The sequence below is a fragment of the Buteo buteo genome, chromosome 9 (genome assembly GCF_964188355.1).
Source record: "Buteo buteo chromosome 9, bButBut1.hap1.1, whole genome shotgun sequence".
Taxonomy (NCBI): Eukaryota; Metazoa; Chordata; class Aves; order Accipitriformes; family Accipitridae; genus Buteo; species Buteo buteo.
In genome coordinates this window covers 24,028,659-24,055,985 of record NC_134179.1, presented here as the reverse complement: position 1 = coordinate 24,055,985, position 27,327 = coordinate 24,028,659, and the positions used below count along the sequence as shown (strand labels likewise).

Below are 27,327 nucleotides of genomic sequence, written 5' to 3'. Positions count from 1 at the left end.
AGTAAAAAAATTACATAAGCCTAATTTTGATGCATTTCTTTTGACAAAGCTTTTAAATGAACCTAAATGGGTGTAGCTCATGGTATAAAAGTAAATTATTACTCATAAATGAAGTGCGACATGGAAAATGCAATCTATTTCAAGTTACCAACAGGTATAACCAAATCTTTAACACTTTGTTCAAATCAATCATTCCAAGATTTTCCTTGTTTCACCTTTGCATAGTTCTGGCTCTTACTTCAGTTGGTGCAAATCAAAGAAATGCTGTTGGAATTAGTAGATTTACACTGGTATGACTGGCATTTTTTCATAATTCTTGCTGGGTTTATAAATGGGTTTATGCTCATCCTTAAAATTATGTTAAAAAATGCATATGACTAAAAACTAGACAAAACTTTCTATGTGCCAGCAGTGTCTTATACCTACCTCCTGTTCCATTTGTTGTAACTGATGTGCTACTGAGATTAGGTTTATCCAGTTTGGAACTACCCGGCGCATCACTACTTCCAACAAGATTATGAGGACTGGCTAGATCTTGCATTTCCATAGACCTGTTAAAGAAGAAGGTGACAGTATTTAAATGCATTGTGATACTATCTATAATAATCTGCTTTTTCTAAAACAACTTTTTTTACAAAGAGAGTTTGTAATGCAGCCAGATGAACAAATCAACACAGGTTCCTTTAAGGCCGTCTTTGCTTTTTACCAAACCTAGGAAAGTAGCTAATAATTTGATGTGAGCAGCAACAATGCCAGTATTTTTCACTTTTCCTTTAGGTATTATGGAGTAAATGACACAGGCTTATGAAACTGCTCAAAGAGCTTGTAAAAGATGTGCATGAGGGAGTGCATATATATGGATGGACAGATGGAGGGATAAATGGATAAATGCACATATATAGGTATTTCTTAGAAGAAAACAGAAATTAAGTGAAATGTCAGTTATTACACAAAAAGCCAGAATAGGAACTTCTGCCTCCCATTATCTGTATTCCAACCACCAGCAGTCACTGCATCCACACTAAATCATAGCAACAGACCATACAGGTGAATGAACAGAACTTTCAGGTACATCTGCAATATTCTTCACTTTTACAAATGCATATATTCTTACTAGCTCACTTGATTTTTTTTTTCTTCTAAGTAATTTCTAGGAAACTTGCAAATTCAAGTGGATTTAGACTGCAATGGATTTCAGCATCACAGTTATACTGGGGGCCTGTGGATGGCTTTCATTCAGTGACAACAGATCTGCCTTTCTCAGACAAAGCAGACAAGGAGCATTTCTTGTTAGACCGGTAATTGCAATCCAATTTGCAGTGTGTGCTCGCCTATTCCTTGCTTCATTTATAAATTAATTACACAGATTTTTTCCCCAAAGAAACATTTTTGCTATATATAAGCAAAGTTGACAGCTCATCTGCAACAGAAGAACCATTTACCTTATGCATACTACAAAGGCCAACAGAATGATTGTCTTGCAGAGCTGTAAAAGCTCAATTACATTGTAGAAGACTGAAATGGCTAGGAAAGAGATGAACAGTTGGGATAGTTCAGTAAGAATAACTGCTGCTGTATATTCATATTCTGACCAGGAAAATCAGTGGCAAATCATTAAGTTAACACCCAGCATCTTAAGTATTTATTGCAAGTTTCGCTTTGAAATTGCCTATCTTCTGTTCGCCACATATCCTCCTCTCAGGGAAAAAAAACCCAAACAAAATCCCACCATCTTTCCATCAAATATGGGTCTCCTGTCTGAATCTGTTTTTTTACTCCAAGATAAGGAAAAGAAAAGAACCCCACAGAATTAAAATGTCTCCCATTTTGAACTCCTAGTTCCATTGATCTGGATGCTTTAGCTTGCCTCTCATTGCATTCATTTAACCCAAGACACAGATTCAGAGCTTTCATGTCTTGAATATGTTCCAGGAAATGTAGGAAATACTATATCTCAACTGGGAAAATGCACCAAGGCCTTACCCAAAGGCACACAAAGCAAAGAATCTCATGTATTCCAGTAAATGCTCAAATCAAACCTGAGATGCACTGATACTCCACTGACAGGGCAGCCTCCCCAGCAGCAGTCTGGATGAGCAGGGGAAAACTGATATTGCAGGAGGCCATGCATCAGCAGGTAAGAATTTTATAGCCATATTCAAGGAAATGCAAAGGCATAAACTGAGATTTGAACTGCCTTGACCCCAATTTCTTCATCTAATTGTATATGCATTTCTACACATCTGTCAGCAGTGCATTATATTTATTGTCTACTGGAAATGTGATCAGTGTTAGATGAAATAAAATGAACTCAAGTGGTTTACTAGTCCGTCAGTTTTTGTTTAATAGTTTTTGTACAAGGATAGCAGCTAAAGGTTAAAAAAAGTCTGTGAGTTTCCATCTTGTATGTATTTAAGGGAGCAGGAGAATGCTACACAAAATAAACAATGTGTGTTTCATTGCATATACAGTGTAATACTCCCCACGTGTTCACTTAGCAGTTTAAGTGTCACTATTTCCTGTTCCAGTACGATCAGCCCACAGATACCTAATGGGCAGTTCTAGCTTAGAAAGTTCACATGTGCTTTTTTCCTTGTTTAGCATGAAAACTACAATAATTTCTTTTCAGACAGGCACATATCATGGCCACAGATGCAAATGCTTCAGCAATATTTCAAAAGAAAAGTCATTGATTTACCTAGCTAGTGTGTTTAAGAAGTATCCATCTTAAGCACTTTTCATACTCAAATGAAATCAGATTATCTTAATCAAACCAGATTTTCTTAATCAGACAACTAAGTCCACTGATTTTCATTTGCCTGGCAAAGAACATAAACAATCAAACTTTGTAAAAGGAATAGTTTTTGTTCCATACCTTCATACCAAAGGTATGAAACCTTTTGTGCAGAAAAGTATTTTATTCAGCTTATATTTGTTTTCCATAGTAAATGGCATCCCCAGTCCACAGACACGGCAAGTTAATTAACTAATACTATTTTAAAAGTAGTGCATTTACAAATAGACATTTTCTTTGCATGAGTAAAAGACATCTTGCATTTATTGGTAGTCTATTAAGGATAAAAAGGATATCCAAACCAATAAAAAGGTTCACAAAACCATGTGTATACATTATACTTATCCTGGGTGCTCTTTCCTGTGTTAACAAGTAAGGGGATTATTTTAATATATCCCTATGTGATTTATTTATTGAAGTGTACGTTACCTTCTGTGTAACAGATGTCATTCAATTCACCTTTCTGGATGTGTTTAGTGTACCTTTAGCCTAAAAAATTCTCAGAAAGATGTAACAGACCTACTAAAATCTTACAGTTTCAGTCAATGGAAGATTCAGGAAAAATGCTTAATAAAATGGATGAAATAATTCCAACATCTTGAATTCATTTTGTCAAACTAAATGTTTATCAGAGTCCTGCTTTCACTGACTTAATCAGAAGCAGGTTTGGGTTCAGTATGTGTTTTCCTGCACTAAAAAAAGTAAAAAAGAGTGATCTCCAAAGGACCAATTAATACTTCTAAGTTTATGCAGTTATTTATTAAAGACTGTTTTCTAGTAAATGCAGTGTTTCAATTTAGACAGAATAAAGCCTATTGTTAGACCTGCTTAAAAACTATACCGTACAACTTTATTTTCCATTTTTTGTTTCTCTGCCAGGCAAGTAACTGTTTGAGCTTTAGTCTTCCCCCACTTGCATTGTCTCAGACTACTTCTTAAGGTAATTAAGTAAAATGCTAAATTGATCAAAAGATGAATTTTGAGAGGAAACAGATTACTTGGTAAGAAGATGTTTTAATTTTCTCTTGACTGTTTGTTTGAAGAACGTTAGTGTGATTCCAAGCTCCCGAGCGAAAACCTGAAACCTGGCAAGACGGATTTGTCTTTTATTCTGCTTTGGCTACACTTTTAAGTCTTTGAAAATTGGTATTTGCACATGCTTAGTGGATCATTTTAGAGGCTTACTGGAAAAGTCTCTAAAACATCCCATTTCACGGAACAGTCTCCCGGATCCCGGTGGGCTTTAACTCCAACCTGCATGTGGACAATCCTACCAAACTGCAGCAGGTTTGTATCAACAAGATGGCTGTGCCTCATTCCTGGGCCTTCCACATTAGAGCACATTTTGTTCCCTGTCTTGAAGTGACATCTTTTCAAAGGTTAACCTATGTTCAGAAGCGGGTTAAGGAACAGCATCCAAAGAGAGAAATTTGCCACTCTCCCCCCCCCCCCCCCATCTTTACAAAAGCAGCTGATCAGAACTTGCGATGCACCCCAGACCACTGAAGCGCACAGCTCAGCACCATAACCCAGCCTTGCGTAGGCAGGTTTAAGTATGGCTAATTATGATTGCCCAATCTGACAACTGCATCACTGTATTTCTGAATAGCTTTTGCTCAAGCCTTGCTTCTAGGATTGTGTTTTTAAAAGACCTGGGTTTTTTTTCTTTCATTACAATCATGTACCTATTTGTCCACTGCTTTTCTTCAGCAGAATTAAAATCTATGTCCAAAAAATCTGGGTTGTTATAACTCTGTTATCCATTTGCATTTCCAATTAAACTATTACAAACGTGGACTAAGAGCTGGGTCCTTCCACAACTTGAAACTCTATTGATTATTCATGAATTCTACAAGTAGATCATATTTAGATAATTTTCTTCTTTAAAGAGATCATGTTTTAAAATGCAAACTTTTTGCTACATAATCTACTTTTACTATGTTTCAAACTTTTTTACTAACAAGATTGAAAATATGAAATAATTCATCACAGATTTATAAAAGAATAAATATTCAAATGTGAGAACAAAGTACTTCAAATCCTAGCCTAGCCAGAACATTTTACAAATACTAATTCCTCACTGTGCAGAATTAGCAACAAATCCAAAATAAAAGAGAATTGAAAGAAGGACTAGGTAAGGGCTATTTAAAATTGAATAATTTCATTTAGTTTATAAGTTAATTAGAACCAAAATTTTAAAAAGGGCTTTAAAAGATTTTTCGTTTAAAAATTCTTTGATAGGAAATTCTCTATGTAATTTTCTTTAGCAGAATCTTTGCTAAACTTCACTGAGGCAAAAATCCACATTATCCGGGGGTGTTTTGGTTAGCTTCCCCCCTGCTTCTCTCACATCTCTCCTGTTGTAACCCCAGTTCTTCCATATCCCAAACTTTCTCACAGAAACCCAGAGCCTTGTCCAATTAAGATGTTGGCTACCTTAGAGCTTCTGAAATTAAACAAACAGGGAATTTCCCTTTATTTAAAATTAACTTTTAGAGCAATATGAAAGCTGGGTAACAGAGCTGTTCAGACTCAGCTGAATCTGTTTCCTACTGCTGTCAGCTCAGCTCGCTGACCAACTACACAGTTTTAAGGACAAGTGGGGTGGGGTTTTTTCCGCTTCCCATAGAATTTTTTTTAGCCAGATCTTTCAGCCATGTTCCGAACATCAGTAGCGAGCCCACCTCTCTTCCACATGCAGTCTGAACTAGCTCATACAAGCCTTTCACTCTGACAAAAAAAATTAGAATGGATGTACATATACAAATGACATTAGTCCAATAAAATCTACAGAAAATCTGCAACAGTTTAAAACAATCAATAAAAATAGATACATCATATTTATAGAGGGCTTTTCCAGGTTACTTTTTTTTTTGAAAACTGTATTTTACACAGTACATTCACAGTGAGGCCAGGGATTTTTCATGTTTACTTGCACCTACACAAACTGTAAATAATGCAGTTAAAAAGAAGTTACACTAACCTGTTAACAGTCCCCAAAGACTACAGTGGGCAGTAAGAAAGAAGGTGGAGAGAGAGGGATTCTGAATGATGGACAGGTTTCCAGCGAATATACACATGCATACAAATACATGTACACTAACACCCAGCTACATACAAACTTTTAAGAATTCTTTGGTGCTAAATATCCACACACATACCTGTGTATAAGCGTATAAATACACAACAAAAAAATTTTCAACATCTTTCCACCAAAGACTTCCACAAAGTGCAACACAACACACAGCCTAAGAACACTCCTCAAATTAGTCACATTTCCAATCATTACACTAACCCTAAAATACAGGTTAATAATGTTTTCTTTTCCAGGTGCTTTTACACTGTGTATGGCAGCCTTCGTCTTTTTTTTGCCACTGTAAAAGGTAATGAACAAACAGCAAAACTGATGAAATAAATTTGCTCCATTGAGATGACCGCCCCTTGTTTTTTCCCAGGCTCATCAGCCCTCCTGTATATCTTCTCAAGCTTAATAGATGGCCAAAATAGCAGATCTTTTGCTATTCTAAGCACAATCTCGCAAAAGCATGCCCCTCCATCATGCAAGTTCTGGGAGGTTGCCACAGAGTTAAAAACAAATAATATTGCTGGACACTAGCAAGACCTCCTTTCCACTCTCCTTGAGGCCTCATTTCTTAACTTGTAAAGTGATCTGATACAGTGCTAAGAAGCAGTAAAAAATGTCATGTTATAGGGATAAAATCAGCAAATGCTCTTCAGAGTTTTGTTTTATTACTTTTTTTTTTTTTTTAACAATCCAGAAAACAAGTGCTAAACTTTTTGCAGCCATTTGGGGATGGAAGGTGGATTCTAGCTGTATAATTTCTGTTTCTAATGGTTTTGTAAGTAGGGTGTCAACTTTCATATTAAAAAAGTAAGAGAAAGAAGCAAAACTAATGCCACATTGGTATTAAAAAAAAAAATACTTCTCCTCTGTCAATCTATAACCAATGTCATGTCAGATAGAGGGTATCAAAGGGAGGGCACCTTAGTGAAACAAAGAATTGAAACATTAGAGTTTTTCTACCATGTTAAAAAATACGACATAGGTAATAAATAATAAAAATATCATGAGGTTCAGCTTTGTAGAACTCTAAGTGCACAGTAAGGACTGTAGTGGACTCCTAATGAACACGGATGATTCTTTACAAGCTTAAATATCACCATGCAGCTTCACAGCGCAGGAGTTCAAGCTCACAGGGAAATAACCTCTACTCAGGGACTGTAATAACCATGCTGTGGAGAGGGTCCTTCCAGTACAAAGAGACAATAATTTGAGGAAAACTCAAACCTGCCTGATTTTGTTTAATAGCCTTTTTGATCTCAACAATGCTGCTTATCTTGCAGAGGATGGGACTCCTTAGGTGATCCTTCGGGGCATAAAGTGGCACTGGTTGTGATTGTATCTCAGCTTCTCTTTCATGGCTATTGTCCTTCTCTTGGCTATTCAAGCTCTAATTCCAGCAGAAAAAACCCTCGTACAGACGGTATTACTTTACAGGGGCTGTCTGACAGGCAGCCAGTGTCAGTGCTTGGGATGCACTTGGTGCAGAGGGCTCAGCTGAGAACTCAGGCAAGCAGGTTCCGTGACAAAGGCCAGCATTGTGGTGTGCCTCCTTGCGCCATTCACAGCTAGAGAAAAAGGACATTTCTTTCACTGCAGCTTCTTCCCCAGCCCCCCTTCCCATTTCCCCAGATAAACTTGTGCTATCACCCTCCCTTTCTGACCCTGTGCCACCTTGAGATTCTCTGTGCTTCCTCACAACTGGGTGTCAGATATTTTTTGTCTTCATTAAATCTATGCTTCCCGCTTCTCTCACCACATGAGCAAATGCCAAAGGCCATAGCTTTTGTTAATCTAGCATACAGCTATTGCTATAGTAATAAGCAGATATTGTTTTACTGAAAGGGATATATGGATTTCTTCTTTGTGGGCCTAGTGAGAAAATATGACTAAATACTGTGAAAAATAATTGCTTACAAATTCAAGTTTATTTTTGCTGGAAAAGAAATACTGACATTTTCTTTTCTTGCCTGAGGAATAAAACGAAGGTGAAAAGTTTAGGTTTGTTCTGGTGATGACTAAACACAGCAATGAATTTAGAAGGCTTGGATTGTTGTGTTGTATAATTGCTGAAAACCATTATTTGCTTAAAAGTCAGTAACTGTATGGTTTCCCTGGTTTCTGATTGACTGAGACATTTTATTTCAGTTTAATGTCATTTAATGTGGTTTCCAGAAAACCACAGAAACTGTCTATTCTAGTGCAGTTCAGTTGGCCACAAATCCACATTACATTATTATTTCACTGCTTTCTGACTTTTATTGGGAATGAATGTCAATTCCCTGACATAATTAAAAGACAATGTAAAATTAATTTGGATTTCCACACTTGTGGATAAAGCATCGAATAATTTCTAGGAGCCATTTCTGGACTCTCCTGTTGGGTACATAGTCCATTTGTCCAAAGCCAACAAGTATTAAAATGAATAGATAAAAATCAAGACAAATCGGGGGGGAGACACAACCATATTAAATTATTTACCTCAGCATAAACTTCCAGCTCACCCTCTCTATGCTCAGGACTTTTTTTCAGTTACAAAACACAGATCTATATAAGCAAAATGGGCAGGCTGTCACAGACAAGGTAGGTAACGGGAAGCCTCTTTTTCCGTATGGATCCCCTTCCACCTCATCTCCCCACCCTGCAGTTTGGGATTGGTTTGATTTGATGAAGGCAAATGACAGTTTTATATGGGAAACTATTATATTCTGATGTAATAAACTGATGCACACTCAAAAAGCAAAGCTACACAGAGCAATACCTTCTGGCCAGCTGGATCCCAGCCTTTGAGATCTCTTTCCTGGGCTATCCAAATGTGACAACCACAGGTTTGATGTGATAGGATTTTAGCTCAGGGTCCACGCTCCAGGCACTGGAGGAAGAATCTGGAAAGAGGTAATGTGGTGTCTGAACAGGTATTTCCCATCTTATCAAAGAAAAAGGCAGCTGGTTGGACAGGAGCCAGACAGAGAACATCTAAACTAACAAGCAGCAAGGACCGGGGACTGATGGAATAGCAGAGAGAGCAGTAGGGAGCTCGGTTCCCTTAGTCCATGTACAGGCTGGCCCATCCCGAACCTGGGCGGTATCAGAGCCTAGCCCCAACAGCAGCAGTGATCCCATGCCGCAGCTCGGGCTCAGGCAGCGCATGTTCCAAGCACTGCCGCAAGCCTGGCCACGCAGCCCGCAGGCTGCGTCACACGGTTCCCAGTCCAGGTGTGAACAGAAAATACATGAAGGTACACAGGAGGTTAAACTCAATGTAAAAAAAAGTTGCAAAAATAGGTTTTGAAGTCATTATGTGAGCATTTAAATAAATCAAAAGCGATAATGACACTGCGGTTCCACAGGGAGCTGTCAAGTATCCAACTTACATGAAATACAGACTACTGGTTTACAGATACATAGGATCTAAATGCAAGTCTTTGGATCACGGGGCCACTTTTTCAAAGAGTAGTTCACCCAACAGCTCCCATTTCCACTTCTGATCACTTCCAGATGTGATTGGCACTTGCAAATTCTGTGGTTCTTACAACATGATGAGCTGTGTCATAAACAAATAACAAACACTTCTGTGGAGATGGCTGAAAGGCAAACGGCAAGCCTTCACTCCTATGCCATAACTTCTGCAGAACAACTGCTCAGAGTCCCATCTGAAAAATCTGCTGGTCCTTTCTGCATCTCCGACAGGTGACCTGGTGGGAGGTAAGGAACAGGTAACAAACCCAACGACTGGAGAATCTCACTAAGTCTTTCTTTGGTGTCTTTAAGTGTAATTTGAGCAACAAAGCCTATTTCCCATATATGCAGAGGAACGTGGAGAGGATCAGCTCTGCCAATTACTAGCCTGTTGGTAATCTGTCTTTTGTAAGACATAGCCTTCAAAGCCGCACCACTTACTGCACAGAATTTCAAAACATCTCAGGGAAAACACAAGGCAGTGTTCCTCATGGCATCACAGCCATGATTTTAAAAGTGGAACGAGGAGAGGAGTTTTGAAAGGGTTGTTTGAAGCCCTGATTTCCTATGGACAGTGAATAGGGGATGCTTTAGCACCTTTGCTCTTTAATGAGAGGAAATGCCCACTTCCAAACCACATGTTAATGGCAGACTGAGATTGAAAGAAGCATCAAAGTACCGAAGGCCCTCCAAATCCCTGGTACTCACCCACATATGAGAAAGAGGAATTTCTAGGGACAACTTCATCACTATGTTATCTTCCAACTACCTTTTTTGGAGAGACAGTGATATAATTCCTCATACCCTTTCCTAGGGTGCTGGAGAACTGCTTTTGCGATGGGGTAGCTCTTCCATTTAGACCTGATGTACCTCTGAAATACCTTGCATTCTGAGCTTGTCTGTGCAGTAGCTGGAGGTACGCTTTCAGCAAGGGGGCACATGCTTCCTTGCCTTGCCCTGCTGCATAAACACTGCCACCAGTGAAGATGGGACAGCTGGGATGCCTGGGTGCAGATATTGGCACCTGATCCATATCTACATTATTAATTGAAATACAGTACTAACAGTATTAACTGCAATATAATCATGTCAGCTTTATTCATACAAGACAATATTTAAGCAAATCTAAAACTGAGAAATCAGGGATGAAAGGCTTGGCATTTTGCTGTTGGCTTCAATGGAGCCTGGACCGCATGATGTAAGTATGAACTCACATTTTCATAACAAGAGAGCAGAGGGTGGGTTGTGTCAGACTTACCCTGAATTGAAATGTCTGTTATATTTCAAACTAGTTATTGAAACATGGTGGTTCTTCACCAGGGATTTCCAAGGGAAAAGAAGCTCTTTCAGGTGTGCTGTATTAGAGTGATCATACCTCATTTCAATCTAATTTCTTTAGCCACCAGTACAGGGGCCTTGCAAGAACTTCATCCACCTCCAGAAAGGATGAGCTACGATGACAGACTGGGTAGAATACAGGAGTTGCCAAAAACTTGTGTTTTCATGCTCCATTCAAGCTTCATGTTTTAATGCAAACATTCTGAATCTTCTCTGTTTTGTTTTGGTTTTTTTAAAATATAAAATACAGAGAGTTACTGGCAAGCAGTCTTAACATGGGAAACATTAATGCATCTCACTTTTAACAGTGAAGTTCCCCTTAAAAGTTAAACCTGATCTGAACCTTGGCTCCCAAGACAAATATTCTGCAGTTTACCTCATGTGGAGCACATTATGTTTGGCTCCAAAACAGTTTGTGTCAAAAGCAATTATTTCTGTTCTCTAATCGCAGTCACAACAATGAGCTAGGTTTAGAATATAAAATAAATACATGCAACTTTCTGACTGCCTGGTGCTTTAACTGCTTCAGCATCTGATCATTCCTGTTAAGTCCAGGAGACTTTATTACCTCTACACCTGAAAGAACAGGGAGAGATTGCATTCACTTTTAGTAACTAATTACATTCAAAACAATTTCTATTATTCTGAGCAAGAGAGAGAATGATGCCCTGATAACTGTACTCATGCTGGCTGCCATTTACAACCGATACCAAATGATTACCTTTCATTTTGCTTCGCTGTTTGATTTCCCCAAGTCATTTTATAATTTGAGACTTAAAGCATACACACGGTTTTTACATACCTTTTTAATTTGGGGTGAAGTAGGTGATTTTTCTAAGAGTCAATAAATATGTGTCGCTGAGGACTCTGGGGCACAATCCCCCTCCCCCCAAATTATCCCCTTGAGCCACAGGAAGGGGCAGGTACCAGCTGCAAATGTGTAACACCTCCAGTTCCAGCTCAGCCTGCACGCTGCTCTGGCAGCTGGCCGGGGGATACCTGCCTGCCCAGGCAGAGCCACGGCACTGGGGAGCACGGGCAGAGCCACGGCACCGGGGGGCACGGGCAGAGCCAGAGCCACGGCTCCAGCCCCACGCGGCAGCACTGGAAACCAGCCCGTCCAGTGGCAGCCGTCCTTTATAGCTCCCTCTGCTAAAAGCCCGGCTTACACCAAATGGTTCGACCTCGCTGTGACTTCTGACGTACCACCTAGACTTTAAAAATCATTAAATATCCACTTCTGTCCAAGTCCAAGTCCTGAGGAAAAAGCGGGGCGGGAGGAAACAAACCCTACAGTGTTGTTGGGTTTTAAGTTCACGCACATCTATATTGCAGACTTAAGCCTGTAACTTGACTGCATTTAGCACAGGTTCCCCAGTGGTTAAGAACCTGGTTTGTTAGACAGGGCACTAGGGCAGAGATGTTAATAAAGCCACGATTGCTTTTTATAATTCAATTATTTCTGTTTCTCAGCAAATTTTAAAATATTACTGTTGTGAAACATGGTATAATAATGAAACACTAAGGGGGACGAATATGCTTCTCTAGTACTATTTTGAGAAAGTCATGAAAAGCACTGCATCTTTGAGAGCACAGAGGTTTTTTTCTGTTTAATTTAATCTACATAATTAGAAGGAAAATAAGACATAAGCCTGAAATAACAGAGGAATAAAACATGATCTTATGTCTAGTCACCTGCCAATTACTTCTACATTGAAAAGCAAATAAAATCCTCAAAACCCTTAAAAATTAAAGTGACAGAGATGCAGTTGTAAATTGAAACAGAATTAAAATGAAATTCCCCAAACAGGATGTTCTCCCTCTCTGCCCTTTTCTGTGCTCACGCCACACAATAAATAATTCTGCTAAAAAGTCGATCCATGGAATTGCTTTATTTATTTGGGCACTGCGTATGCCTTTCTCCATAGATCTGCCAAACATACCTTCCCACAGACTTGCTGCTTCAGTCCTGGGCCTCTCTTAAATGGCAGACAAGAATCCCCTATGAATTAGATTGAGACCATCATACTCATTTTCACATTTAACCAAATCCAGATTTGAACTTAGGTTTTCAAAGGTGGACGGCTAGTGGAAGGCAAGTATATTTCATGCTTCAAGGGGAGGTAAAGTTACCTCTGCTCTACAAATGACATAAAGTAATTCCCAAAGAAATTTGACAATAACACAGACTCAGATCACAGTAAATTATATCACTTGGCAGCTAAACTGGAGAACTAAGTCCAGAATTGCCAACAAAACTCAAGACACACGTTTGGATATATGGAAAGCTTTGTGATTTCTAACAGAAAGGAGCCTGCACAGGCATCTTATGAGACCCATAAAGAACCTTATCAGCTGGAAAGGAGTGTGTAAATTCTGAGGATCAGATGAAAGTTTTTTGCCCTTTTTTTTTTTTTTTTAAATAAAAGCATTCAAAAGGAGAAGATAGAACAGACAGACCATCTGCAATGTAACCACATAAAAGACCCCTGGGCAAATCCAAACCCATTAGCAGAAGTGCTTGACAAATCTGCCAAAGAGCCAGATGCTGCTTACAGAGGAGTCTCTTTCCCTACTTGTCATCTGGATCCTCTGACTTCTGTTCCCAGAGGAGGACAATGATGACTCGTGCTCAAAGCTGTGCGTGGAGAGAGCTGAGGCACAGACTCACTCTCTGATAAGGCTACCTTAACATAAAGAGAGGAGAACAAGTCTGAAATACTAAAACAGTTTTAACACACGTGTGTAATGTGTGGAAGATGCAGATGTTAGAAAACAGAAAGCAAACTTGCAATTAGTTTATTTGCATGTGGTCTCTTTTTATATGGATTTTTTTGATTCATTCTATTCTTGCTTGCTACATTTTTTTTTTCTAGTGACTGATCAGGATCTAGTAGGATGGCAAAGAGGTGATTTTTGGCATGTTAAATACTAGCACAGCATACTAACTGCATGGTGTTATTTAAATGCTTGCTGACTACATAGACTGACTGATGGTATTTAAAATGTGTCTGAATAGGTTGTGAAATTTCTAGCGAGGAACTTGCACTTAAAAATATTTGAGGAAAAAAGTGATTCATTTAAAAAGTAACCTGTACCAATCTCAGAATAGGGGATTTGGATGTAAATGGCCAGTTGTTCTAATGTCTGCATTCTTCTAGGAATCTATTCAACTGGATTTGAAGTGCAAAGTAGGTGGAACCAAATACTTTTACTATTCAGACTCACCAATGGTAAAATACATTTGGAGTATCCAAGAGGTCAAAGAAGCTGGAACAGAGTCTGAATTAGTTCTCCTGTGTAGTGCTGTAATGCGATATGACAGAGCAAAAAATAGACCAAGGGAGAAAGAAAGAAAGAAAGAAAGAAAGAGAGCTCCTTCTCATTGTGATTATATGTGCTGCACTTGAAGAACCAACACTATCATTTTATGGCTCAAAATCCAGTTCAATTTTAGGGCAAGGCTCTAAGAAACTACTGGACTAAGTAAAAACACTTGCAGGTATAATCTTAGGTTATCTTCTTTTACTCCAAAGTAGTATCTACCCTATCCAAGACATTCCCAAAGGTTCAAAAATATTAAATTCTGATTGCTACATTAATGAATACAGAAATACATGCACTCCTTTTCCCTCTCTCTGAAATTCAGGAAGACTAGCTGTACCAAAAAGTACCATGACTTAGCAGATCAACAGGTTCAGTATAAACTAGTCAAAATGGGGGTGGGTGTGTAGGGAGGAAGGACAGAGAGGGAAAGTATAACGAATGTCTTTTAAAGGTCAATCACTTGGCCCTTGCCCATCCACTTTGCAGAGCAGCAATATACTCACCTTACACAGAAATTAATTTCAGCCAGCCCAGTGACTGCCAGACTGACATCTTGGATCTGCTGGCAGTCCAAGGGCACTTCTCAGTGAGCTAACAAATGCTGGCTGGTCTAGAATGCAGCATGAAGAACAGACCTAAAAGTGAACTTAAATACTATCTATCTATGCAACCGGTTATAGCTCAGGTTGTATGTTGGGCTACCAGTGCCCACACCACGATCTGACAGAGGTAAGCTGTGTCACAGGCAGGCAGGGAGGACACTGTCCCACTCACCCACACTGGTATCTGATCCATCCAAAATAGATGAGTAACAACCAAGGGCACGCTACGCCCTGGGATGGCTTCGGTCCTGCTCCCTCCATACAGCAGCTCCAGCCAGAGGAAGTGGATGGAGGAGAGTGACAACAGCCTTGCAAATGGACTCCAAATTGCATTTAACTGCTGCCATCAGCATATATGTTACATTGTGCCATCTGTTTATCCAGTAGTAAAGGCAGTGGAACATATATTATCGTTTAAGCCTGCTGTAAAAATAGCTGCTGTGGTTGCCCGAGTTATGCTGTGCAACAGCACCCACGTATAAAAGGGATGATAAAGGGGATGGGAGATACCGGTGGAAGAAAGGCACCGTGCACTGTACCTGTGCTCCTAACAAGTTGTTCTGAAATGCTGACTAATGGATTACGTTGATTATTTCAATGTGCTTTCAAGAATCTTTGATTATAATATTCATGTTAAATTGTCTGTACATTTTTGCTTACAGGTTGCCATTTCTGGTTGAAAGTTATTACTGTGAGGAAGTTGGTTTTAGCGTGCTTCTTATATATGAAATTTTGGGCATTTTTGTTGTGCTCCTTTCAGTTCCTCAGTAGTCTCTTTCCTGTTTTTAGTTATTGGGGGTTGGTACTGAACTGCTATTAATACCTAATTATTGACACAGCTCCAGAGCTTCATTTTTGCAAGCTTTTCCCAGACCTTATAAAGTGCACTAACATGCATTTAGGTTGAAGGGCACTCACCATCCCATCGCCTATGATGGCAGAATATACGTAACAGTAATTCAGCATGTGTGAGAGTGGTTTTATGGCTGGGGGCTGCTAAATAACTTGCACTCTTGAGCAGGCTCAGAAATCACATGGCACTTTGGAAGTCACAATTATCTCAAAACTGTTAATTATACAAATATATGGTATGATTACAGTCCTCCTTACAATTAACCACAAACATTCACATAGGAAAACTTCCTTCTGAAGGACATGTGGAAGAAAGAATGATGAGAAGAGTTTAAAACAGAGATGGGTATACAGCAATATCCTGCCAGTCATCACCTTTGTTCGTATAATAGTAGTGGGTAAGCTAGTAATTACTCAAGACAATGGAAAATTTTCACATAGATCAGTCTGGGACAGCAAAAGGGACTAGATTTATGTATGCTGATTACAGGATACCCTGGTTCAAATTCCTGCTCCAAGAAATATGTAGTACTTGTACCAGGTGGAATGGCTTTCATAACAGCCTAATGTTTAGGGCATTTACTTAACATTTGTAAGACACAAGGCTATATACAGTGAATAAATATATAAAATATCAACTACTATTTAATGCATATATTTTTGTATTTATTGAGTGAAACCTAGGAAAAAATAAGCAGTCATGAAATATTTTAAGAGTAGGTGGTTCAAGCCATTATTCAATAGGATTTTAAACATTTTGAAAATACACCTATGTCAACAGGAATGACAGCACATTTCTAAGAGGACGGCAAATAAAATAAGTCCTTTAAATTTAAATTAGTACATTCAGCATGCACTTGCACAGTATTTTGTATTATCCACTCTATCTCATAAATAGGACATATGCCTACCAACAATGATAACAATGAACTCAGAACTGTTAGAATAGCATGTTTCTCTCTTTCTCAGATACCTTTATCTCATTTCCAGATGTATGAGATTTTTTCTATTTTTAAAATAGGTTTTAAATCATTAGTGGTGGTTCGTTCTTGCATTCCAGTAGCACAAATCCATACTAGAAAGCTCTTATCTTTCATAGTACATGACATTAGACAAAAAGACTATGTACCTGCACTTGAGGGTAACTCCAATATCTCCAAATTACTTTTACTAACACTGCTGTTAAAATCTTGTTCATCCTATTTTATTTTTTTTTAATAAGTTGAGATAAATCTCCAACAAGTGTTCAAAACTTCCTGGGTTTTGTTGCTTTCATTTATTGCAAACTCTGAACTACCACTGATTCAGGTTAATGGAACTCTTAAGATTGACATGATCTGTCTCGGGATCACACTGAGAAATTATTACTAATATAACAGAAAATATGTTATGCCTGATTTTAACAAAAAGCCAGGAATTTGTAACAGACTGAAATATAAAAAATACATTAATTTTATTGTTAAAGCCACAGGGATCTGCTAATATAAACCATTCAAATCCTTCCCTGTGATGTCATCAGTTACCATGTGTTTGCACTCTAAATAGATTATCGTAATTTCTGTAAACATATCGTATATATTTTTAGAACTCTTTGGGGGCTTGATCCAGAGCCAACAAAAACCGACGGGCAGACAGTGACCAGCTTCAATAGTCCTCGGGTAATCAGAAGACTGAATTTCTAAAGTTAACGAATGAGAACATCGGCGTACAGCAGGCAAAGAGATACCACACAGACTGTTCTAAAAATAGGAAAGACTTGCGCTGCCTGAAAACTACTTGCCTGAAAATACAACATACATAGCAAGGCAACATAGTCCTTGTAGCAACTGTCGTGCAATTGTCAGGGATGCTGTATGTCATTCAGTTACATGTATATCTGCATAGTCATCTCGCTAACTATGTTATTTTGATTGACTCCAACCGCCTAAGTGGCATGCAGACTAAATATGTGCACCAAACCTTTAATAAGTAACAGATTTGTATAAAACATTCCCTCAACTGCAAGCTAAGCCTGTGTGTCCCAGAATGTAGCCTTTATGAGAAATCTTATTCCACAACATAGTTATTTTAATATTGGAAAATTGTGATACTTTTTTGCCAGCCACTGTCTTGACTGAGAAGTCTGGGCTTGATCCTGCCAAACATTTCTCTTAGGTGAAGTGTTTAAAACTATAGTGGCCTCACTGACATGAATGCTATATTCTGACAGACATACTATCCCTCCTGTTGACTGGATTTTTTCTTCCAGTTCCCCAAATTACTTGTGACAATCCTTCAATTTCAACTTTATTTATTCTGTCTTTCCATAGCAAATTTGTGTTGCTGTATCTGTTCCTCTTTATAGTTTGCCCCAAACCTAAGAAATACTAACAGCTAGTCACAAAGTGTTTTTTCCTGGCTAAAGAATAATCTTATTTTTGCATGTATTTCCTTCTGGAATTGAACAGTTCTGCAGAAAAGCAGAATCTGTAAAATCAAAATAAATGCTTTCAATTGCCTTCGCTCATATTGTGTATCTAGCTGGTCTTCTTGTAATAAATGAGCAGTGCAACAGGTGATTGCCAGTGGAATCTGCACGGTTGCTCAGGAGAAAAGGGATACAGTAAGCTGTCTTCACAGTCAACAGAAAGAAGATCAGATAAATGGCATCTCAGAAGTGCCTGCCTGACACATCTACTTCAGGGTGAGATGAATCTCACCTTCAGAGTCTAAATCAGAGTCCTCTCAATACCTCATTTCCTCAAATGAAGCCCATTTATCACTTCATTATGATCTAGAGATTATTAAGTGGGAGATACAGTGGAGCTACACTGCTCCTGACTCAGAAAAGCATTTAAATTACCCTCTAGCCAAGATAAGCTACATATGGTTCACAGACAACAAACCCTTACCTTCTAAAAAAACTTTTAAGACATGGATGAGAAGAAAATGAGGGAGCGTAATCTGGCTAAGCAATACATATGAAAGCTTGGCAGTTTGAGCTTGCCCATTTTTGCTGTACAACCAATACCATTTACTTTTTCTATTATAATTGCTGAAACTTTAAGGATAATTTCCATAGCTATTGCTGGCTTTTCTTGCTTGGCAGCTCAATCGTAAAGCTCCTCTTCACCATGTAACAATAAATATTTGTTGTTCATCTCTTGTGCTGCAAAGGAATGGGAAGGTACTGCTGGTCTCACTCTCCTAGGAACTGGTATGCAGAGGGTCAACTGTGTTCAAACAGTCACGGGAAAGGCATGACAGCTTCATCACAGAATCTGTCAGATGCCTGTAAAGCTAGGATTTGGATTAAGCAGTTAGTTACCATGTTAGATGCAGTAAATATGGACAATAACATGGTATTAAAATAAAGCCAATACCTGACTGAAAGAATCAACCATCATCATCATCATCCTGAGATAAGACTGTGAAGGTGTTGTTGAGGGAATTACTCAGTGAAAGAGAAATCTCAGGTGTATTTTACAGTCCAATGCTAAGTATGAAACACTTTTGATGATCTGGTTGTCCAGAATACAATGCAGAAGATACATGTTATTTTCCTTTTCATTTTTGTTAAATACACAGAGGGCCATGGAAACACTGTTCAGTAATGCACTCATGCAGTCTTAGCGTAGCTCAGATACAGTTAAGTATAGTGAACACCATACTCACAACAGAGCCCCCAAATTGCAGAGGAAACAAACAGTTGAGTGAACTGAACATGAAGACTGTGGTAGCTCTCACTGACATTCAATACCATCTATTTACTTGCGAATGCATTCATGACAGTAATTGTCTCTGGACATGGACATGCGCTCGACATCCTGACCAATGAAAAAACATTAGTAGGTATCAAAATGAGACCAGTGAGAAAATGTGAAAGCCTATTTCTCATTTGGAATTTTTAAGAGAGATTTTTAAGATGAAGAAACAGAAACAGGAATTCATATCTTTAAATCTTACTATGTGGTGCACTTTTAAAGCAGTGTGGGTGTGGAAGAACAGAAGAGCAATCATCTGATGAACAGCTGCAATCTATGCTAAGAGCCTCACTGAAACCCATATTAAATTGAAATATCGGAGACCTTTTTTAAACACATTAAAAAAACCCTCTGTGCTTTTTTGGACAGCCTGTTTATCTGGCAACTGTGCCTGTGCATATGATTCAATATTTACCAGTGATCATCATCAGTGAATTTGTAGTTCAGTAATACATAGGAACAAATTTTGCCTAGCTGGTACTAATGCAATAGCTATAATGTCTCTGATTACACTCTTCTTACAGCATCTGATAAAGTTTTAAAAGGGAGGATTTGCTTAAGAGTGGCTTCTTTTCCCTTTCTTTTGCTTTTAGAAACTAAAAAAAAAAGAAGTATATAAAGGAAAAGACAAGTCAGGAAGAAGGGATATCGCTTGAGATACTGGATGCACAGGTTTGTAGTAAAAATTATGCAACAAGAATGGAAAGCTTCTTATTCCACAGGGCTTAGCTTTAACTTGTCAATACAAAGATCCATTGCCCTCCTGTGAATACACAAGTAATGTCTTTTAGATGCTACTGTGTATTTTCACATGTTAATTTGCCAGCTAACTTTCATCCCAAGCTTACAAAGCTACTTGCCAAAATCCTCAAGTTTTCCCTTTTTCCGCCACAGATAACATCTTCACAATATAAAGATCATGGTTTAAAGAGGGAAAGTATATCAAATATATGGCCATTTTCATTTGCCCTTCCAGGAAAAAAAGAAACTGTCTCAGCTGTCAGAAAAATCTCCTCATTCTTCTGCAGACTCTTCTATCCTCTGCAGAGGGTAAAAAAGCATGATTTTTTTTCTTATAATCAGTGGTCTTTGAGGAAGCAGCACAAGACCCTGCTAAATTTCCATTTGCAGGGACTTCCTCTTCCTCCCCTCATTTCTCTCCTCCCTATTTCATCTTCCAGCCCAGAAAACCCAATATTTGTTGTCAGATCTCAGTTCCTGATCTGACTTTGGTCTCAGAGTGGAATCTCTGTCAGGCCTGGTGGGAAGGGAAAGAGGATTTGGGGGTAGCAGAGATGTGTTCATCAACAGTCTGTTGTTTCAAAGAAAGAGGCTGCCCTGGGATGCGCAGCCAAACCGAACGTGCTGTAGCTGAGTGTGAGCGGGAGTCTGGAACTTGGTATTTTTCATTTTACCAGACTTCGGAACCACGCATATTCTAGTATTTAACTCATTTCCACAGCAAGGTCTTGGGGTATGAGGCTGTAAGTGTAGCTTACAAGTTTTAAGGCAACAAAATGCTCCCTTATTAGAATTAAAATGGCTTATTTGATTATCTGTGTAAAAAGGGAGCTCATTAATAACTGCAAACAAGTTAACCTTCATGCACTGCGCTAGACTTCAGCGATTCTTGTATGACATTAAATTTAATGGAGGAGCTGTTCAGCATACGCAGGATTGGTACCATTTTAAAGTATACCCATCATATAAGAAAATTAAGAGCAATGTATGTTTATAGGCTCTGAACACAGGAACTTCTCTTCCTAAACTCGCTAGTGAATTTGATACAGGGCCAGTGTGCTGGAGTTGTCACCCATGCATGTTACCCCTGTCTCATCCAGACCTACAGTGCGACAGTTGGCAAGTCCCAACCATTTACTGCCTCTGCCTCACACACCAGCAGCTCCAGAAAGTGGTAAGCATTTTGCATGACAGGATGGCTATCCAGACTTGCAGGGTGAATTTGATTTTTATTACAAAATTGTGAAGAAAGAATGCCGTAATGTTGATACAGCCACAATACCACCATGATTAGGTATAATACCACCATTCAGGTATAATATCTAAACATTTGGGGATAAAAGGAAGTATTCACAACCAATTCATAGGTATTTGGCAAAATAACTCCCAAGAAACTTTGTCAGAATTTGTAAGACAAAGTTGTTTGTGAATCAAAATTTGTGACAGAGATACTGAAGAGTCATGCATGTTTCCTTTTGTGTTTACAACTCACCTATCCACCACGACTTCAACTCTTAACTACAGTTCCCTCTCCATCTGTGCAGTTTACCTGTCTGTTGAGATAACAACCATTTTCTATAAATAAACGCTGGCAAGGTTGATTATTACTACATGTATAGTGGATACTTCTGGAAACCATTTTTTTAGGTGCTCCATGGGTTAGTAAATTCCCTTAAAAAAAAATTTACTAGTCACATCTACAGTTTGAATGTTCTTTGAAAAAGACAAACCAAGGCCAAGCAAGACAAAGAATCTGCTGATACACACATGTCACTCCAAGAATTCTCCTGACAAAGTTCCCACACCCAATTTAATTACTTCCCTACTGTAAAAACACTTTCCATCTGCATTTATTGTAATAGTTTCAAATCCAAAACCAACAGACTATAAAGCTAGCTAAATAAATGAATGATATTGGCCTTAGGTCCCAAGCCAGGAGCTATTCTGTAAGGCTATGTGACTCCAGCATTCATTTTTATGCTGATGTTTCATTTTATGTGCAATGTTTTCACTTAAGCCTTGTTTGGAGAAGAATTACCTTGCTCCAGGCTTTAAAGTTTTCTGTGCCGTGCGGTGCCCTCTAGCACAGCTCCAGTCCACGGTCTGTCAGAGATTCCCCTGCAAGACCAAAGTCGCATCGCGAATACAGATTCGACCAAAAAATCCCGCTTCAGGCTGTATACACAGCACTGCACACGCTCAGGCCAGGAACATTAATTCCAACTTTATCTGATATATCCTCAAACTGAGGCCGCAGAGCTCAAAATGAAAAGCATTTTTGTTTGAAAATGCACCTTAAAAAAAGAAACTACCAGGTTTAGCCTCCAGATTGACTGTTTGTAACATGGGTTCCCTTTTGCACTTGGGAGGAAAAAAGTATCCTATTCCTCAGACTTGGTAAGAAGAATTGAACTACAGCTCATAAGAAATTTCCTGATGTGCAGAGGTAATGACAGTACATTGTATTCTGTGTCCGCAGGTTCGTTGCAATATCACACTGATAAAACGACATCAGACTATGGACTTCTTCATAATTTTTAAAGACTTGAGATATAACAGTCTCATTTGGACAAGCAAGACACTTAAAACTATGCACATGCACAAGTGTTTTGCCAAGTTGGAATTCTCCATGCCGTCAAAGTACTTGGGAAGAGTTTGACCTTTATAATAAATTTTAATCCAAAGCAGCAGCACAGCAAATATACATTTTTCATTCAGAAGTTATTAAATGAGGACTGAAGGGCAAAACATGCCTCCACTGAAGTCCAGGGCAAAACTGCTATGGACTTCACTGGAAGCATATTTGGACATTGAATTTTGTATTCCCTTACATGCATTCAGCTCTTACCAAAGTAAATGAAAGGATGTATTAACAACTGACATGAGCTAATCAAAGAAATTCAGATGGTGCACAGCACAGCTCAAGCTACAGATATTATATTGGCCTTGGATATTGCAGGTGACCCCTAGAGGATCCTGCTGCAACAGTGGCACAAAGACATAGTTAAGGGTGGGATTGGGGGGAAACCTTGAATTACTTTGCTTTTCTGAGTTTTAGTCACAAAGTTAGTGTGTCGACAGGTTTGTTTTGTGGCTGTTCCCTCACAATTAAAGCTTCTGAGTTTTTGTGAAACTGAAATAGGTCTTCTAAACAGAAGCAAGGCAAATAGACAAAAAGCACTGCAAACCACCAAAACCTGAAGGAAATCATCCACTGTAGCTCAACAGTTTACTAATCAACAGGAAGATGTACTCTTAATGGCACATCTAAAACAATTACTACTTCACCTGCTCAAAATTATCCATACACATATATATGTGTGCAAAACATGTTTTTCCTATGTACATGAAATTAGAAAAGACTGTGTTTGAAAAGTTTCTTTTTAAAGAATGTATGGCCTCTTCCCAACTTATGAACACAGTGGTATGCTTTTCATAGGTGAAAACAGAGAAGTTTTGATAAAGGTGAATTTTTCCCAAGTAAAGACTGAATTGCCCACACTGAAGATAAACTGTATTATCAATAAACTTCAAGACTCAGGTATGCAGAAAAGGGATAAACGAAGAAAGTGAGATTTGATTACAGAGATTTCCCTACGCTATTTAATAGCTTGGGTTCTTTAAATTGAGGATGACAATTCAGTGTTATGGCACCATCTAAACTCAACAACCTAGATGCTAGCCTGCATCTTTAACTGGGAAAAGGAAAAAAACCCTTCCAGAGTGAAAACCATTAAAACCGATCCAACCATTCATTCTTTGCAAAACATCGTCTCTCATGCTCTGATGCTACGTGTCCGCAGCACAGCTCTGACTTGCGCCCTGCCACCGTGCTGCAGTCAGTCGGTGTTTGTCCTCTGGTACCGTACCTGGGATTCTGCGGCTCTGAACCATCTGACTCTGGACACGGTTTCTTTACCTGCAAAAACAAATGAGTGACAGTTACCCTCACTTGAAACACAACTTCCTTGCTCACGGTTCACGCACTTACAGTGCTTAAAGTGGATCCAGGTCTGCTCAACATGATCTCTATAAAATACTTCCCGCATTTTACAGCAGCAGTATGCAGTACTAAACAGTGTGTTTCATTATTATCCCACGAACAGCTGCCAACTGCACTTCCCCAGGCTCCATTAGTATGTAAAATGTTCAGCTAAAATACCTTGGGAGTAGTCTAACTAGGAACAAAGAAACCAAAGAACCAGGTTCCCCACTTGGAAACGAGAAAGCCATACTGTTCTCAGCGCGGTAAAGAAATGTTTTCCCAATTGATGCTGCTTCTGTTTCCTGCTAAAGCTCACAATAATAAACACCAGATTCTGGGGCAAAGCGCAGCATTAGCTAAATAATTCATACATTAATTTTCATTTTGTGAATCTGCTAACTGTATGTTAACTGTATTTTCATAATGCATCAATGAACACATACACTGTTTTCACTCATATTTGCAATATGTAATTACATAAAAGGTATTTCAACTTCCAATTTAATCTTCGCAATACATTGCTTTAGGCTAATTAAAGGTGAAAAAATCAGTCACTTGCAAATAAAAATAGAAAACTTCTCTTTCAGACTAGTTATCTCCTTGGGATCTTCAGGATTTCCTGCAAAAATTTAATTGTACCTTCTGGTAATCTAAATTTCTTGTACTTTCAGCAGAGAAAAAACCATTTTGCTCACTTGCGTGCTAATGCAGAATCCAGGGCTGTGTGGGAGGTTTCAAAACTCCATTTTTAAAACCACCTAGAAACATCATAGTCACTCAGACTCACTTGATGTGACTGACACAATACAAAGAACATTCCCACTACAACCAGCAATTGTTCAATGACAGTTTTCAGGAATACCTTGCAACAAGAGATTCTTCTTTACTTTTTTGCTACTATAAAAGCTCTTCGGGGAAAAAATAGTGACTGTGACTTGCTTCTATTGAAGTCATTGGCAAAATACTCACTGACACCAACAGAAAAAGGATTAGGCTAATGCTAAGTATTTTCCCTAAATACCTTAACTGAATGCCATGCAGCATCACTTAGAGATGTCTAAGTACAAGCATGGTTCTGTAGAGGGTCATTTTTATTCTTCATTTGCATTCTAGACACTGAAAAAACAAAACGGTTGCATACATGGATTATTCATAGAAATCCGATTTCAGTAGCAATAAAGAAAATTTCCCCATGACAATAACTTTAAACCATCTTTATTCTAACAGATGTCATCCGAAACACTAAAAAAGTAGCAAACACAACTGATCTTCTAAATATTATGTATTGCTTGATTTTACTGCAAAACTTTTTTCAACCTATCTGGTTATTCAGTTTCATCACCACTAATTTTCCTCCTCTTGGATTCTTCCTTTGCTGTTCCTACTGTGCTACTCCAGGGACTTGGTAGTCACAGTGTATCACAGAGACCTGGGATGGTGCAGCAGCTCAGCATGAAAGAGAGTGAAGGCTCATGTAAACCCAAAACTCACAGCCATAAACATTCACATGCAAACATCATTGCTATAATGTTCACTACATTGTTATTAAAGTAACCTTATATCTGAAATACAGTAAAATACTTCAGATAGATAGAAGCACGTGATGAAGTCTCAAGAAAATGCTCACGATGTGCATTAATACACAAACAAGAGAAACAGTCATTCAAATTACTGTACTGAGTGTCAAGACCACAGTCAACTGTTCAAAAAATAAACTCAGAATCATTCAAAGACACTGCTATTGAAACAGCTCTTCCTCGAGAAGAACTTGTACTTTCAGAAGCAGATTGTCTCAACTGAGTTACAGAAGGACTTGGCCAGAAGAAGAATCTTTTCATTTTACATTTAAAAAAATTAATTAAAAATAATTAAAAATACTACATACTTAAAATTATAAAATATAATTATGAAATATAAAAATAAAAAATAATATAATATAATGTAATGAAAATTAATTAAAAATATAAATGCATCTAATTTATTGAAATCTTAGTAAACCTCCTTTTTTCTTTGTCTCTTTAGCCTATACTCACTTCCAGGCTATTTTTGCTATCTCCTTGCTGTTAAATTTACTGTCATTTATACACTATACTTTCCAATTCCTTTGCTGTTCATGTGGTTGCCACCAGTAGCACTGTCTGTCACATTTCCACTGGGGCTCAGATCTCATTCCCCAGGTCAGGAAAGTTCAACCACTGACTTTAACCAGTTGCTGGAGAGTCTGACAGTCACCCAGCACATCCCAACACCCTGATTTTGCAAAGTGATGGCAGGTCCTGTGGTGGGCAATTACCACAGCAGCCCAAGATAATTCAAATGTTCACTAATGCTATCCGAGCACTTTTAACATACACAGTATATTAAGAGCCCTGGTTTTCCTGGGCAGGGATGAGAAGTGCTTCTTCCCCCAGTTAAGCAATAGCTGTGTACTCACAGAGGAGTTGTCCTACCCCTGCTCACGCTACTACTGAATCTTGCTTTGACCAACAATACAAAGTAATTGAAATGGCTGAAAGACTATGCTTTACCTTTATGGTGAACAGAAAAAAACTGACAAATTTTGGTATACCTTGAAAGGGAGTAGCAGAAAAGCCATGGACAAATTATATCAATAAGACTCACCTCCTGTGAGTCGCAACAAACTTGGAGGAAAAAAAAGTTAGCATTTTGTATTCAAGAATAGTGCAATGAAAACAAAATATTTTTTAAAATAAGAAACTTTCAGGTTTTCAGCTTGGTATATATATATGATGGAGTTCATCTATGATCATTCTCTGAGGAAATGTGCAGCATAAGCACACCACATAAACTTATCTTTTCCTCTGAGACTAAACGTAAACTTCATTATGTATCTTTAGGGTCCCTCTTTGAGAGAAAAGATTTAATAAATAAAAATGTTATTTCTTAAAGGAGGAATAGGCATGTGATTTTCTTTCAAGTGGCCATATGGAATGAACACCATTTCTCTTTAAGGCTACTCAAGTAGCAAAACACATTTTGTTATTCATAAAATTATGCCACCCTTGAAGGCGAACAGAAAATCACTGTGAAAACTTTCCATCAAAGACTAAATATTATTTCCTTTGTCTTCAGCTGCACTGTTTTCCCTCCTAATCTGCCTTGCTGACTGTTTTCAAAATAATTAACTTTCACTGACACCACATTTATTTACATTCTCATGCTATAAAAAGAACCTTTTTCTTTACTCTTGCTCTGTTTTCCTTTTTTTCCCCCTATGTTTACACAGGTTTTCTCACCATTTTAGTTATATGCATGTTGAGAATCATTCACAAGAGTGGTAAGATACCAGTTCCAGTTGGGTTTGAATTTTGTCGAAACTGCACTGAAATCTCCTACCCTGGCTGCCTACTGCAAAACGTTTGCAATATTTCAGCTGAAAATCC

General features: G+C 38.4%; 1 protein-coding gene across 8 annotated transcripts in view; it reads right to left on the bottom strand.

The window, feature by feature from the left end:
* EYA4 (EYA transcriptional coactivator and phosphatase 4) overlaps positions 1-27,327 on the bottom strand; it is a 157,335-nt gene that overhangs the window by 51,669 nt on the left and 78,339 nt on the right. For 7 of the 8 annotated variants that reach the window (XM_075035752.1, XM_075035744.1, XM_075035748.1 and 4 more), the window contains 2 exons: positions 23,808-23,857; positions 427-551 (listed from right to left, as the gene is read on the bottom strand). In XM_075035752.1, coding sequence (XP_074891853.1) covers positions 427-551; positions 23,808-23,857 — 175 coding nt within the window. Of the gene's footprint in view, positions 1-426; positions 552-21,976; positions 22,057-23,807; positions 23,858-27,327 lie in introns of those variants that run through there. The other variant, XM_075035751.1, reaches the window with a different exon arrangement.